This window comes from Danio rerio, chromosome 17, assembly GCF_049306965.1.
Source record: "Danio rerio strain Tuebingen ecotype United States chromosome 17, GRCz12tu, whole genome shotgun sequence".
Classification (NCBI taxonomy): domain Eukaryota; kingdom Metazoa; phylum Chordata; class Actinopteri; order Cypriniformes; family Danionidae; genus Danio; species Danio rerio.
Window position 1 is genome coordinate 31,721,967 of NC_133192.1, and position 12,829 is coordinate 31,734,795.

The following is a 12,829-nucleotide window of genomic DNA, read 5'->3' on the forward strand; positions in this document are numbered from 1 at the left end:
CCTTTGAAAGCATGTGTATTTTTATTTGTGTGTGTGTGAGGAAAGTAAATGGGGGGGAAACCTGTAATAACTGCATCATCTCTGCTGAGTGTATAACTTTTTTTTAAATAGCTGACATCCAATCAATGTGCTTATCATTTCAGCCCTTCAAGACGGTCTTCACCACCTGCCACGTCTTTGACAAGTTTGGACGACTGTACTCCGATGCCGGCAATATTGTATGAGATAGCCGAACGGAAAACAGACAGAATCAATAAATAAATGAAATTAAAAATCCAATTATGCATCATTTGTTTGTCTGGTTCAGCAAAGTGCGAAGGTGAGATGAGGTGAAGAAAACATTCAGACTAAAAACATCTCGTCCTCTTAGCATAATTACATGCTATTTGTATAACGCACAATTGCTTTTTGCACTCAATATCCGCCACGCTGATGAAAGAATTCTTTAACAGCGGCGATTCTTGATCCTGGAAAAGAGACTAATGAAATTCCTCCATTAGTTTGCGCACTTACAGATGTCACACGCAGATTCTTACATCACTTCCATCAATCAACGCATACATAGCACAGCTCCCGGAATCAGTTGTTTTGAATCATTCCCCATGCATTGTTGCCACAGAAAATAAATGTGGTTTAATTCCAGTGAGTGGGAAAAGGTGAAGGCACTGATCCAGTCTCCTGCTACAGAGGTTTCATTTCCACAAATAATTTTGAGTGCTTCTTCTATTGTGTGTGTGTGTGTGTGTGTGTGTTTGTGTGTGTGTGTGGGCCTACAACCATACAAAGCCTCCTGGCCGGCATCGTCACTAGCACCCTGTTGATGAATCTGAGACATGGGCAGCAGTAATTTGGAGATGCAAGGGCTATCTCTTTGATTGCTCCTGGTCTGAGGTAGTCCATCACTTCACAATAACTCACCCTGCTGAAGAAAAAACGACACTTTTCCATCAGGCCGATTAGAAAAAGCCCTAGTTGGCTGATCTGATTGTGCTCTGTTTTAACACTAAAGTTGACCCCACAGTGGGAAAGCAACTTCCTGCTTATGGCTTCCAGACATGCAGCAATATCCCGGAGCTAACATGCTTTTGGAGACACACAAATATGGACTTTGTGATGGTTTATGGAAACGCTTTCTAAAAAAAGAGTTTCAAAGCCATTTGTTTTTCTTTCCACATTATTATGTAAATACAACCCCAAAAAATTTAACATTTGGTAAAAGTCCAATAAGAAAGAAGAATATTTGATCTGTTTCATCTTTTTTAAATCCATGAACATTTAACTGCAGTATGGCACTTTCACTTTTATTCAGGAACATTTCATGCATGCCCCCGTGAGAAATAAGATATTGGATGTGAGGTTCTGCTGGAAGAGTGTAGTTTCAATAGAATGTTTGATACCGCATGCCGTATGGGAGAAAAAAAACCTCTGCATTTCTTTGTAACTTTTATGCAATCGATAGGTGGCGTCAGAAAGCTGTGTGTGTATAGACTATCCTAACACAAAATGCAGTGAAAATCCTACACAAAGGTAATAGTTTGATTAGGGTGTTTACATGTTTACATTCGGAGAGCAGCATTTAAAGCGGATTGTTCAGTCCATAAAATTGTAGTGATATTAACGAACTGTAAACTTAATAACTAAATCATTTTGACTAAGGTATGTCTTTAAAAACTGAAAGAGGACTGCTGACGAATCAAACTGACTTTGCCTCTGAATAAACATAAACAAAGAATCTGTAGAGACAGGACAATCAACATAAACTGGAACTGCATCTTTTTTTAAAAGGAGGCGAGCGGCAAATCTGGATTTCACCATTTCCAGATGCGAAAAGCTCTCGGGTAAAAAAAGTTCCTAACCAACGTATTTTTGTTGCGTGTTAGCAGACCACTGTAATCCACAAGTGAGCCCAGCTGCGCAGGGAATTGAAAGCAAAACCTTCGTTGCTGCACATTTATAAACGCAGCACTGACGACTCATATCTGTAAACAATTCTTCTTCCACTTGTTTTAATTACAATTGGCAACACAACGTGGCGTCTCTTTGCCATCTGAACATTGTAAAGGGAAAAAACAGTTTTCAAAGCTATATCATGCATAATAATGACGTTGCACCTCATTCACGACAGAGCGCGCTGATTGGTTTGAACCAAGTCTATCTCTTAAATTAATGATGAAAGCTCAAAGACGTGATGTTACACCCACCGGTACAAACATCAGGTCTACATGCTGGAATTGACACAAGGATCTCAACGGCGTGACGTAGCTTCAAAAAATTTTTTCAAACCATAAGAACAAATTTGCCTGAAATAACACAAAAACAACAAATTTTCACTTTTTGTGAAATATACAGTTGAAGTCAGAAGTATTAGCCCCCTGAATTATTAGCCCCCCTGTTTATTTTTTCCCCAATTTCTGTTTAACGGAGAGCAGATTTTTTTTCAACACATTTATAAACAAATGTTTTAATAACTCATTTCTAATAACTGATTTATTTTATCTTTGCTATGATGACAGTAAATAATATTTTACTAGATGTTTTTAAGACACTTCTATACAGCTTAAAGTGACATTTAAAGGCATAACTAAGTTAATTAGGTTAACTAGGTAGGTTAGGGTAATTAGGGAAGTTATTGTATAACAGTGGTTTGTTCTGTAGATTATCGAGAAAAATATAGCTTAAAGGGGCTAATAATTTTGTCCCTAAAATGGTGTTTAAAAATTAAAAACCTTTTTTTCTATCGGAAATAAAACAAATAAGACTTTCTCCAGAATAAAAAAATATCATCAGACATTAAGTGAAAATTTCCTTGCTCTGTTAAACATTATATGGAAAATATTTCAAAAAGAAAAAAAAATTCGAAGGTGATTAATAATTCTGACTATAACTGTATGTGTCCTAATATTGTTTTTAGCAACACTATATATATATGATCTCAAAAAACTGTGTTTTGGTGTTTCCTGACCCTTTAACATTTAACCCTTTCACGCGTGAGTTTTAAATACTCTAGCTGACCATCCTGCATTAGTTTGTTTGTGACCATTACTTAGAATCCATCCTAAAGTTTGAAGCATTGAGTTTATCACATGACCCACCAGCCCCATTGATCTATACTGTATATAAGTCGCATTTAGTTTCTTTTTGCCCTTTTCTGTAAATATTGACAAATGTTCTAATTATATTGTGAAATTTCTGATACTCCGATTTTCAAACATGTCATAGAACATATATCTTGTCTTTTAAACAGCTTAATAATGATCGTTTAATTTGTTACATGATGGGTAATGGGCATCGTCGTTGTTGCTAGAAGGGATACAGCTGTGATCTGAAGTTCATTTATTCATTTATTTTCTTTGAAACGTGGTCTTTTTATTAATCAGGGGTTGCCACAGCGGAATGAACCTCCAACTTATTCAGCATATGTTTTATGCAGTGGATGCCCTTTCAGCTGCAACCCAACACTGGGAAACACCCATACTCTCTCTTGCATTCACACACATACACTATGGCCAATTTAGCTTATTTAATTCACCTATAACACGTCTTTGGACATGTGGGAGAAATCAGAGCCACGCCAACACAGGGAGAACATGCAAACTCCACACAGAAATGCCAACTGACCCAGCCAGGGTTTAAACCAGCAACCTTCTTGCTGTGAGGCAATCGTGCTACCCACTGCTAGATGGTATACAGCTGAGAATACTCACATCGAAAAAGCATAATTTTTGTGGAACTGTACAACAAATAATATTTTTACATTACCACGAGGGTTGGATTTAGGGTTTAGGTTGGGGAAGACACTAATAAAATACAATTATTGCGTAATTTAATAAATAATATTATTACTTCCCAATTCCAGCTGTATCCCTTCTAGCAGTCAATCCCGTCAACCACAGGAGAGATCCGAGCTGTTGGATTTACATCATAATGTTCTTCCGAAATACGTAAAGGTATAAGCAACTGTTTTATCTTGGAGAGCAATAGAGAAAATATTCTAGTAACAAACAGTATGTATCTTTTGCATACGTCAAGTCTCTATGGAAACCATTTGTCATAGAAACAGGTTGAAATGTGGACTCATCTAAAGACAGTACACATTTGCATTGTCTTTTGCTCTGACCCACACAGCAGACAAATAGTTTTATTTTGTGTTACAAACATTCAAGTCGCATTTCTTGATGCTGCGGCAGATTGTATGCAGTGACAGCGAGTTTCTGAGGAAAATCTAAGTCCATCTGACATTTAACGTAACGTAACGTTGAATATAGATGTTCTATAAACTGTTCATTTTTATTTTGCCTGTTTCAACTTTTGATTGTGTGAAATCAATACAATTCTAAATGCATTCATTTTTACAGAATACATTGAAGTGGCTGAGTGAAAACACTGCAGATCTTTGTACTTTTGTCAATGAAATAAAAGTGGAAGAAAATAACAAAAAAAGATTCTTGATTTCAATCAATTTGAGTAAAACATCCCATACTTTCAGAATTGTGGTTTTATGAGCTATTCCTCTAATCTGTTATTCTTTTATCAGACAATGCAATAATGAGACTTACAGTAATGAAGAAGAGAAGCAGCAGATCTCCGAGTGTGGCCTCTCAGAGAGTGCTTTTTGATGGGCTCTCTAGACAGGTCTTGGCTTCAGCTCTGCCGTGGATCTCAGCCAACACGAAGAGAAGAGAATGAGGCACGCTGACGGCGGGACGTCCTCTTCACAGAGTGAAGCCATATGCAGAAGAGAGGAGAAGTCACTGAGGAGGGAGAGAATGAAGAAGAGCCATGTAGTCTACTAATGAGTAGAGACAGCGAAAATATGAAAAAAAAAGCCTTGTCTTCATTCTTCTGTCTCTGGGAAAACTTCTTCCCTGACCAAAAGTGTGTATATGGAATATCAGGGGGATATACAAATACCCAAATAGTTTTTGACCATCAATAAACAGTTAACTTTCAAAGTAACTCTCAAAGTTGACATTAAATGAATACTTACTCAATGTAATCACCGTGTATTTTTATTCATGTATTTTCATTTTTTCAAATTACATTTATTTTCTGTTCCAACAATGTATGGGACATCTTTTTGTACTTTTTAATGCAATTTACACATACAATTACTAAAATGACTAATCTATACTGAGTATACTGAGCAATGCATTCAATTTTCATTCTTTCATTCTCCTTAGGCTTAGTCCCTTTATTCATCAGAGGTCACCACAGCGGAATGAACCGCCAACTTATCCAGCATATGTTTTACACAGCGGATGCCCTTCCAGCTGCAACCCAGTACTGGGAAACACCCATACACTCTCATTCACACACATACACTAGGGCCAATTTAGCTTTTCCAATTCACTTATAGAGCATGTCTTTGGATTTGTGGAGGAAACCAACTGGTCCAGCCGGGACTCGTACAGGCGACCTTCCTGCTGTGAGGCGACAGTGCTAACCACTGAGCCACCATGTCACCATTAAAATTTTTAATATAAAATTCGTATATATTAAGTATAAAGTATAAAATTTGAAGCAGCAATTTAAAATAACATACTACATTCATAAATTGTACATACTAAAAACAAATTAGCAACCAAAAACTGTCAATTACCTGCATTAGATGAAAATTCACCCTAAATATTATAACAATGCAAGTTTATTTTATTTACCTCATCATTTAATCTGGTGAATGATGTAAATTCTCCAAAATGTCACCCTCACAAGAACCCCTTTTCTTTTCCAAGACCTCTTTTCCGCTCAAATGTTACCCTTGTACCCATGTACTGTTGAGAATGTTTTCATCCACTCTGGGGTAATTTTGAGTCTCAATTTGGCTATAACTTTTCAGGTAGAGGAATGATTTTGTTGCCAAATCTTATTTTGACACATATTTTAGGAAAATGCTTTGAAATTTAAAAAAAAAAACTCAACAATACACTCTGAGCAAATTTACTACTCTTTTGTTATGTTACGGATGGAAACATCCACTAAATTAAACTGCTATTAAACTGCATAAGATAAATATTTTTTTGCGGAAATCTGTTAATCAAACTGATCAAAACTACTAAATGTTTTTAAAAACTACAGGATTTTAACTCTATTTTACAAATTCATAAATGATGTAACTGATTTGGTGAAAAAAAACACAAATCAACATATTTTCAATATAAAAAGTAATAGCGGACTGGATTTTTTTTTTTTTTTTTTTACTTTTTATCACAGTCTTGGACGTAAAAGATTAGTAAGAACATTGACTTTGATGCATTGTTTGATTTAAATTTTTTCTCCCTAATTTATTGTTGGTGGCAGTTTTTTCCCATTGACTTCTATTGTAACCACAATTTTTGATTGCAAAGCCATGACACCATGTAATAATCATGCATTTTTGATTGTTGATGGTTTTTCCTTTTGGAAAGATGTAAAATTTGTCATTTTTATTGTTGATCATCAGTTGGCACCATTAACTCTTTAGATAGGCCTGTGCAAATAAAGATTAGTTTCTGAATTTTATATGGAGTTAACATAAGTAAAAGGTAGTAAATTTGAACAGTGCACAAGGGTTAATGACGATATGGAAGATATTGCAGCATTAAAATATGATTTAAGTCAAATTTAGTTTAAGTGTAAAATATTCATCTGATTGGTTTACCATCTACTGTATGATGTTGGGCGACAGGGTGACAGAGTAGGTAGTTCTGTCGCCTCACAGCAAGAAGGCCTCGGGGTCAGTTGGCATTTCTGTTTGCATGTTCTCCCCGGGTTCGAGTGGGTTTCCTCCGAGTGCTCTGGTTTCCCCTATAAGTCTAAAGACATGCAGTACAGTTGAATTGGGTAAACTAAAATTGTCCATAGTGTATGTGTGTGAACGAGAGTGTGTGGGTGTTTCCCAGTAATGGGTTGCAGCTGGAAGGGCATCCACTGTGTAAAACATGCACTCGATAAGTTCATTCCGCTTTGGCGAGCCCGGATTGATGAAGTGACTAAGCCGAAAAGAAAATAAATGAATGTATGATGTTGTGGTTTTAGCTTGAATTTGAATTCATGAAGAACTCTTGTCAGTAGAAATTTGTCAAGAATTTTGAATTTGATTTGTTCATCTAAATCAAACAAATAGTTCAGAGTGAACTGCTCCAACAGAAAATCATCCTGTTTGTGAAAGACTTGTGATATTCATCATAACTGTGAGCTGTAAACCTGGCTGAAGTTCTTGGTGAAGCAAACGAGCGATCATTCATTCATTGTTTCTGGCTGTGAGAGAATGACGGTGTGAGGCTGCTGAGGCTCCGGGTCGGTCTGGGGTTTGGGGTCAGACTCATCATTCAGGCCATCAGTCATAGACAAGAGAGGGGGTCCCGGCGTGGAGGGTGGGGTGTGTGTGAGGGGGTCAGAGTGCTGACAGTGAAGTGATGGGCTGTCTTAGTTCACTGCTGAGCCGCAGCAGGACGTGTCAAAGTGGTAGGCTCACTGCCCGCGCTGCTCGCCTCCTGCCTGCCTGTCCGACCAGCCAAAACAGGCTCACTTAACTCACTGCAACAAGCACATCTCTGATTAGCTTGGGGAGTGTGTAAAGATTTTTAAGTATAGTAAATATAATATGAAACTCAAAAGCAAAGTGCATGAGAGAAAGTTGCTTAGTAAGAAAGTCCATCTTAGTAAAAAAAATTCTAGAATAAAACACATTTTAAAAAGTGATAATCATTATATAAAACAATATAAGGTTGCGATTCAATATGAAAATGCAATAAAAAGCATATTTTCAATTGTTTTATAAATTTATTTATTTCAAGATATTTGTTTAAATGTTAGGTATAATTATAATTTAGATATGATAAATAATTTAAAAAGTAATAAATGAAACAATGAAACTATAATAATAAATACTGGGTAAAATGTATCAGAATAATAGTTTATTATTATTGTTATTATTATCATTATTATTATTATTATTATTAAGATGGTTTACATTGATTCAGTGTGTATACACAATGATAATCCTGGATTCTTTTAATTATTATTTAAAACATAACATTCATTAATTTTAGTCCCTTTATTCATCAGAGGTCACCATAGCGAAAAGAACAGCCAACTTAACCAGCATATGTTTTACACAGTTAAAGACCTTCTAGCTGCAACTCAGTACTGGGAAACATCCATAAACACTTGCAATTACTCCATTACACTACGGACAATTAGTTTATTCAATACACCTATAGCGCATTTCTTTGGACTCTGGAGGAAACCGGAGAAACCAAATGCCAGCTGGCCCAGCCGAGACTCAAACTCAAAAAGACATTGAAACATAGCAGTTACAAAAATATATTCAACAAGCTATTTATTTAGATTTTGAGCTGAAATGGGATGTGGACATGTCTTTACACATTTGATTATACATAATATTTGTAATAAATAATAATAATAATAAATATAGCTGCAAGCAGCAATTATAGGGACCAAGCAGCCCAGCGGTCACATCATAAACAAGCACAGTAACAAGCTACAGAGCAAAGAGAAAATTCTATAACTTTTTGGCAGGATGGTCTGAGCCAAACTTGGTGGAAATGGGACTAACAATCTATGGGGAGTTTAAAACAACAGATTTTTAAACTAACTCAAGATGGTGGACAGAAAGTGTGTTTAAACTGGCCTAAGCCAAAGTGACAAAGTTTGCACAAATTCTGCAAACGGTTCAAAGAGCTGCCATAGACTCCCTTAGCAGAAGAAGAAGAAGAAAAAGAAGAAGAACAAGAAGAAGAAGAAGATGAAAGAGAAGAAGATGATGAAAATGAAGAAGAAGAAGAAGAAGAAGAAGAAGAAGAAGAAGAAGAAGAAGATGTAGAAAGAGAAGAAGAAGATGAAGAAGAAGGAGAAAAGAAGGAATAATAATAATAATAACTATAATAATAACAATAATAATAATAATAATAAGACAGGAACGTATACAATAGGTGCCTACACGGTGCTTAGCCCCTAATAAAATGTTGATAAGCGGCTTAAAAGAGGAAAAAGTTCACTGTAAAAAAAGATGACCAAGTCATTTCAACTAAAAAGAATTTCAGATTTCATTTATTTATTTTTTGTTACACAAAGTTTAACTCAATATGTTATTCAGTTTGACTGATGAAAGTTATATAGGTAGCTTTAATTTAACAACAACAAAAAAAGTCAGCAATAATTTTTACAGTGCTTTATCTCTACTAAAAAGCTAATGATCTCATTACCTTAAAAGCTTAAACTAATGATCAACAATCAACCAAATTTTTATTTAATTCAGATTCAGACAAAAGTTTGTCTGCTTCAATACACAGCTAAACACCAGCATCAGCTTTTGCCATCTACAGTTGCACATCAGCTTTCATCCATCTTTTAAACCTGGAATCTGTTTGCAGCCTTTCATGCAAATGCATCTCATTTGAGACTAACGCACGGCAACCTGCAAAATTAAAAGACACAAATCTCCTCTATCGTCCCCTGAGCGGAGAATGAACCTTAAGTAGAGACTGAGCGCTTTGTAATCTGCGTTAATGTGCTTGTAGGCATGGATTTGAATAGCGGCGAATGGAGCGGGCGACTGGAGATGAGATGCCCGCCAGATGCTGTGGCAGATGTGTGGCACAGCTCACTTGGGTGATTCCATAATTACATTTCGCATGCAGATACGAGCAGGCATTTCATGCTGCTTCAACGCAAGCCTCGGCCCCTCTGACTTCCCTCAGACTAATGCATAATATTGTGACAGAACCGAGTGTGATTTACTGATCATCCTATTGATTTATATTCCTCCAAACATCAGCTGCAGGCGGCAACAGATGTTTGTGGTCTGTTATCAATCCATGTTTTGATTGTGCGCTGTTTTTACTTGGATAAGATGTTTGGCTGGGTCAATCAGAGCTCGAGAGCGCGGTTAAGCTTGATTTGTGGTATGGAAATGTTGAATCTTGGGGTTAATGATGATTTGTGGTCGGAGATGTGGCCTAGCAGATACAAACACTTTGAGTGATCAGTTTGAATTGGGCTTGCGTCAAATTCTGATAACCTCACCCTTCTGTATATTTCCAAATATTTGTCCATCTTCCATAATAAAAGATTAAAGTTTTTGGTTATAATAATGATCAAAACCTGCGCCCCACTGAAAACAAAAGAAGTTGCTCTGTTCCATACAAGAAAGTAATGCCTGATTTTCATCATGATTTCCACAATGTAACAACACAAGTTTTGCAGATTTTAGAAATCTATTTTTATTCAACTAATAAAAATATAATTGAGAGTGTGTCACATCTGTGGTTCGGTTCATTTGGTCTGCACCAAGTGCAACACATGATACATTGTAGCATTTTTTCGTTGTTTTGGGGTCCTTTTTACACCACACTTATTGCTTTAGTCCGAACCAAATGAAAAGAACCAAAATGCAATCATGCGACAAAATCCACATCACTTATTGGCCAAATGTTATTGAACATATTTCCTAAAATGCATTTCGATTGGTCAGAATTAACGCACGTAAACAAGTAAACAAACTGGCAGACACAAAATGTCACTATTTACTGGAAGGATGGCTGCGCTGGCTGATTGTATCCCTGTTCATATACTATATAGTTTGTATACATCACTTGAAGTGCGGCTGCTGCTGGTAAACAATGTCTTAATGCATTGCAAACGGTGAAGGCACATCGCAAGTCGCTTTAGGAGGCGGCGTGAATTAATTTATTTAATTTATTAATCATCCGGAAATATTATCAGGTAATGTTTTTCCCTCTCCCTCTCTGTTTAAAATGGTTGGTAAAGCACTGTCAACAAATATGTTTCCTCCACACCCCATAAGATGGGACAGCGCATCGGACTACGGCAGCTGGATTAGTCCAAAAAGGCGCAGCACTTTTTGAGGTTGTGTCTCTTTTAGTTCAGATCGTGTTCTCACCACAAATGAACCTCTTTAAGGTTCGCTTTGAAGCATATCGAGACCACCTCTTTTTTGGTCTGCTTTTAGTGCGCACTCGAGTGCAATTGCTACATTCACACCTGCCTAAACGAACTCCACCAAAAGAAAAAACGAAATCTAGTGCAATTTAACCAAACTAAATAAGGCAGGTGTGAATACACCCAAATTGTAAATGTATCATAAATTAAATGCAAAAAGGTAAATATAAAAGAAGTTAAAGGTAACTGGCTTATTTTTAAAAACTAACTAACTTATTATTTCATTGATTGAATTTGATTGACTTATTTGGATTGAACTGTATTCACCAAAAAACTTGATGTTTGTAGCAAGTTAACTAGTGTTAACTAGTATTTACCATAATGTGCAGAACTTTTTTTCTGTCTTGGTCATGTATTGTCTTTCTAAACTCTATGGCACTAAAGTAATCTTAACACAAACCCAAACTGCTTAATGCCATAGTGTGGAGGAAAGAGTACAAAAAAGACAATACTCAGGTAAAAGTACCATTATCTCTTGTAAACATTACTAAAAGTATGAGTAAAAAGTAGCACTTTTAGAAGATCCTTACTCAAGAGTATTGAGTAGTGAGAATTACGTTGTAAAAGGCTGATGCATATACATGTATTTTGTACAGGGATGAGTAAACGTAACATTCTGTAGTGCAATTTGTTATTGTTTAAGGCCATTTGGCGATTTCAGTCATCCGGTAAATAATCTTCATCGTCTCTGGGTCAGTACGTGTAAAGATTTTGGATATCTTCTTTAACACTTTTAATGATCCAGACAGTTTATAAAGTGCCCATGTCTTGAGGTTTTTAATTTCTTTGTGCGATTTAATTGGACAGGAATCACAGGAAACAGAATTTTTTATACTCAGCCAATCCCCATAGACAAGAAAAAATAAAGTAGTGACTGCCGGTTGAAGGAAAATAGTAAAGTAAAAGTACAGATACAGAACAAAAAAAGACTCCTGGGAAAGTAAAAGTACATTTTTAAAACTACTTAATAAATTATAATTCCTGAGAAATCTGCTTTATTACAGTAATTGAAGTATTTGTGATTTGTTACTTTACACTACAGCTGCCATTTCTTGAAGCTGCATATCATGGTCTTCCAAAACACACAGACTAAGATAAACTACATAACATTGCAATCAGTGATGTTATCGTGCATAAATTAGCTGGCCCATTTCTGTTTCTGTAGGGCACTTACAAAAAGCCCTTTTGTTTTCACTTTAAAGTCCAAACACACAGGAATCTCCACAAACCAATCCAAATAGACTCCAGCAGCCGAGGCGATGATGAATACCGATCACAAGAGGTATTGACAAGCATTTGTTCTGCCTGCTACATCACAAAAAGACAGGTGTCTGTCTTATACAGGCCTATTGACAGCTTTGTACCTCTGGCGATTGTCAGCCGTCTGAGTGACAAGGCATTATTGATAGATAGGATGTGCTGACGTGCCTTTAAGAAGCGGTTGAGAGATAAAACAAAGAAAGACTTTTTAAACTAGAATGATCACCTGTATAGTATATGAGTAGCTTAGAACTATGGCACTTTCTTTTCTCTGGTATTTACCATAATAACAATATTGAAAATATTCAAAAGTATCCACTGAGTGACAAAATAAATCCTGTATCTTTAGGAAAGCAACTTTTTTTTTTAATAAACACATTTAAAAAGGGCGTAATGTCTGTTTCATAGTTAGAGAGAGAGCCCTCACACATAAACTTCACATATGCATCACAGAAGTGAGTAGAAGTGAGTAGAAAGATGATAGAAACTCTTAAACTGACCAAATATGAAGGCAGTAAGCAGATTGTTGGTTCTTTAAGCCATCCTGGGTATTTTTATAAGAAAGTTACATAATGCAATGCTAATCAACATAGCATAATTTCAATGT

At 36.2% G+C, this 12,829-nt stretch overlaps 1 protein-coding gene across 3 annotated transcripts in view; it reads left to right on the plus strand.

Moving 5' to 3' along the window:
- The window catches only part of spata17 (spermatogenesis associated 17), a 64,326-nt gene extending 64,048 nt beyond the window's left edge, over nucleotides 1–278 (plus strand). For 2 of the 3 annotated variants that reach the window (XM_073927611.1, XM_073927612.1), the window contains one exon: nucleotides 144–278. In XM_073927611.1, coding sequence (XP_073783712.1) covers nucleotides 144–224 — 81 coding nt within the window. In that variant the 3' untranslated portion in view covers nucleotides 225–278. 3 annotated transcript variants of the gene reach the window in all.
- The last annotated feature ends 12,551 nt before the right edge of the window (nucleotides 279–12,829 follow it).